At 46.9% G+C, this 2,747-nt stretch overlaps 1 protein-coding gene across 1 annotated transcript; it reads left to right on the top strand.

Moving 5' to 3' along the window:
- Positions 1-268: 268 nt before the first annotated feature.
- Positions 269-1,477, top strand: LOC308262304 (uncharacterized protein; the record flags this gene model as incomplete). The annotated part of the gene is made up of 3 exons (XM_080694756.1): positions 269-352; positions 415-991; positions 1,059-1,477. The coding sequence occupies 3 exons, from the start codon at positions 269-271 to the stop codon at positions 1,373-1,375; spliced, it is 978 nt and encodes a 325-aa protein (XP_080550882.1). The 3' UTR covers positions 1,376-1,477.
- Between the last annotated feature and the right edge of the window lie 1,270 nt (positions 1,478-2,747).

Here is a 2,747-nt window from a genome sequence, read left to right as displayed (position 1 = left end):
GTCCCCTAGCCCCTGAAAGGAACCCTGAGAGCCTCTGATAAGAGCCCTGTGGAGGAGCAAGCTAAAGAAGAGGGCAGTTTCTGGCAGCCAGGGAGAGACCAAGTTTTTTTATCTTTCATCACCCCGGGAGGGCTGTCCAGTGGGGGGGGGGAGAAGGAGGAGACTGGACACAGTGTCAAAGAAGCTCCTGGAGCCTCTACCTCTCCTATCTCTAGGATCCAAGCTCAACACTTGGGTATATTGCCCAGGAGAGGAAGAGAATTGAGCCATGGAGAAAGAGGAAATAGAAAATAAAAAAGCCAAGAAGACGTCCATTTCCCCCTCATCGTCAGGTTTCAACTCCATGACCAGGGTAAAGGTTGCCTAAGCAGAAGGGTAAAAGAGCTGACCCACAGCCGTGCTTCTTGGTTCCAGCCAGGGCTTGCTCAAGGCCTGGGAGACCAACCCAGTAAGAACACAGAGGAAGTGGACCAAGAGCGTGCTTTAGAGGCAGCTGAGGAAGGAGCAGTGGAGGGCCTTTACATCCCCTTGACAAGTACCTCCAGCAGGACCTGGGGGTGTCGCAGGAAGGACACAGAGGAGGAGGAGGACAGTGATTCTGGATCTGCTGAGCAAGAGGGAGGAGCTGAGGCGCCTCCCATCCCTCCTACAAGTGCCTTCTTGAAGGCCTGGGTGTATCATCCAGGGGAGGACACAGAGGAAGAAGATGACCAGGAAGATGATGAGGACAGTGATTTGCAGTCAGCTGAGGAAGAGGGAGAAACTGAGACTACCTCTCCCACCCCCTGTGCAAATGCCTTTGTGAGGTCCTGGGTATATCTAACCGGAGAGGACATGGAGGAAGATGAGGAGGAGGAAGACAGTGATTCAGGATCAGCTGAGGAAGAGGGAGAAGCCAAAGCTTGCTCTCACACACCCTCCTTCCAGGAGGAAGATGCATGTGAAGAGGAGATGACTCCAAAGCAGCTGAGGGAGGAAGAGAAACCTTCAGGCAGAGTGCTCCCCACCAGGACTGGACACATCCACCCGGAGAGGAGACTGAGGAACCGGGGCAGCAGCTGATCCCCGCCCCTTCCCCGTGGCCAACTATGCACCTGGAGAGAAACCACCATCTCCCTGGGCTGCTCCTAAACTGCCCCTCCAACTGCAAAGGCGACTCAGGCTGTCAGAGACTCCATCCAAGATCTGGGCTCCAAAGGCCAGAAAGGTGGTACACTTCTCTGAGCAATTCCCCGTCCATTTTCAGGTTGTTTGGGTAGGGTCGGCCAGGCCGCCTGCAGGGCAGGGGGGCTCCCGAGCTGGAGCCTGGGACCGCCTTGGGAACCCTCCCCCTTCTCTGGACCACATACCTGCCCTACCCATACCATCCCTCTGACTTAATTCTTTTTATTTTATTTATTTATTTATTTATTTATTTATTTATTTATTTATTTATTTATTGGTGGTGCTGGGGTTCCTGGAAACCCTTCTACCTCCGAGTTACACTTTCAGACCTATTTTTTAAATATATTTTTTATTTGGAAACAGGGTCTCTTAAACCAGCGAGGCTGGCTTCAAGCTAGCGCGATCCTCCTGTCTCCGCCTCCCAAGTGCGAGGATTACAATCATGCGCCACCACTTAATTCTTAATTACCACCTAATTCTTTAGGAAGCGCCAGGTTACACCCTCTCCTCCTGCCAGAGGAGCCACGCCCCCTGGTCTGGACCTCAGTGGGAGGCGTGGCCAAGACCAAGTGGATTCCTTTTCTTGATTTTTTTTTTTTTTTGTAGTACTGGGGATTGAACCCAGGGGATAGTCTACCTTCAAGCTATACCCCAAGCTCTTTTTTTTTTTAACATTGTTTTGAAACAGACCCTGGCTAGGTTGCTGAGGCTGGCCTCGAACCTGGAATCCTCCTGTGTCAGCTTCCCAAGTATTGGGGTTACAAGCATGTGCCACTATCCCAGCCATATTATTTATTAACTATTTTTGAAGTGTTGATTTATAATAAATAAATAATTTTTAAAAAATACAAAGCGCTGGGTTATGTAAGGAGTAAAGCCTTCAGATTTGCAGTTAAAAAAAAAAGGAATTATGAAGCTGAGCATGGTGGCACACATCTGTAATCCTAGCTACTCAGGTAACTGAGGCAAAAGGATTGCAAATTCAAGTTTAGGTAATTTAGCAAGACTTTGTCTCAAAATTAAAAAAGTAAAAAAAGAGTTGGAAACCAGACATGGTGGTGTACACTTGTAATCCCAATAGTTGGGAGGCTGATACAGGAGGATCACAGGTTCCAGGACAGCCTTAGCAAGTAGTGAGACTCTCATCAATCTAGTGAGATCCGGTTTCAAAATAAAAATAAAACAGGGCAGGGGTTGTAGCTCAGAGGTCGAATGCCTCTGAGTTCCATCCCCAGACACACAAAATAAAATAAAATAAAATAAAATAAAATAAAAATAGGGCTGGGGGATATAGCTCAGAAGTAAAATGCCCCAGCCTCAATCCCCAATTCCACACACATAAACAACCAAATAAAAAGGATTGGGGATACAACTCAGTAATAGAATGCTTGCCTAGGATGCGTGAGTCCCTAGGTCGTTATCCAGTACCACAAAAAGAATTAAAAAAGAAAAAGAATTAAGAAACATTAAAAAAAAAAAAAGAACAACAAAGAAGACCCACATATTCTAATTTCAAAACTGACTACAAGCAACAGTAATCAAGACATTGTTATACTGGTATATAGATAGATATATAGTTCAAT

The sequence above is a fragment of the Muscardinus avellanarius genome, assembly GCF_963383645.1.
Source record: "Muscardinus avellanarius genome assembly, chromosome: 4".
Taxonomy (NCBI): domain Eukaryota; kingdom Metazoa; phylum Chordata; class Mammalia; order Rodentia; family Gliridae; genus Muscardinus; species Muscardinus avellanarius.
Note: the sequence above shows the minus strand (reverse complement) of the source record. Positions and strands in the feature narration are given on the sequence as shown.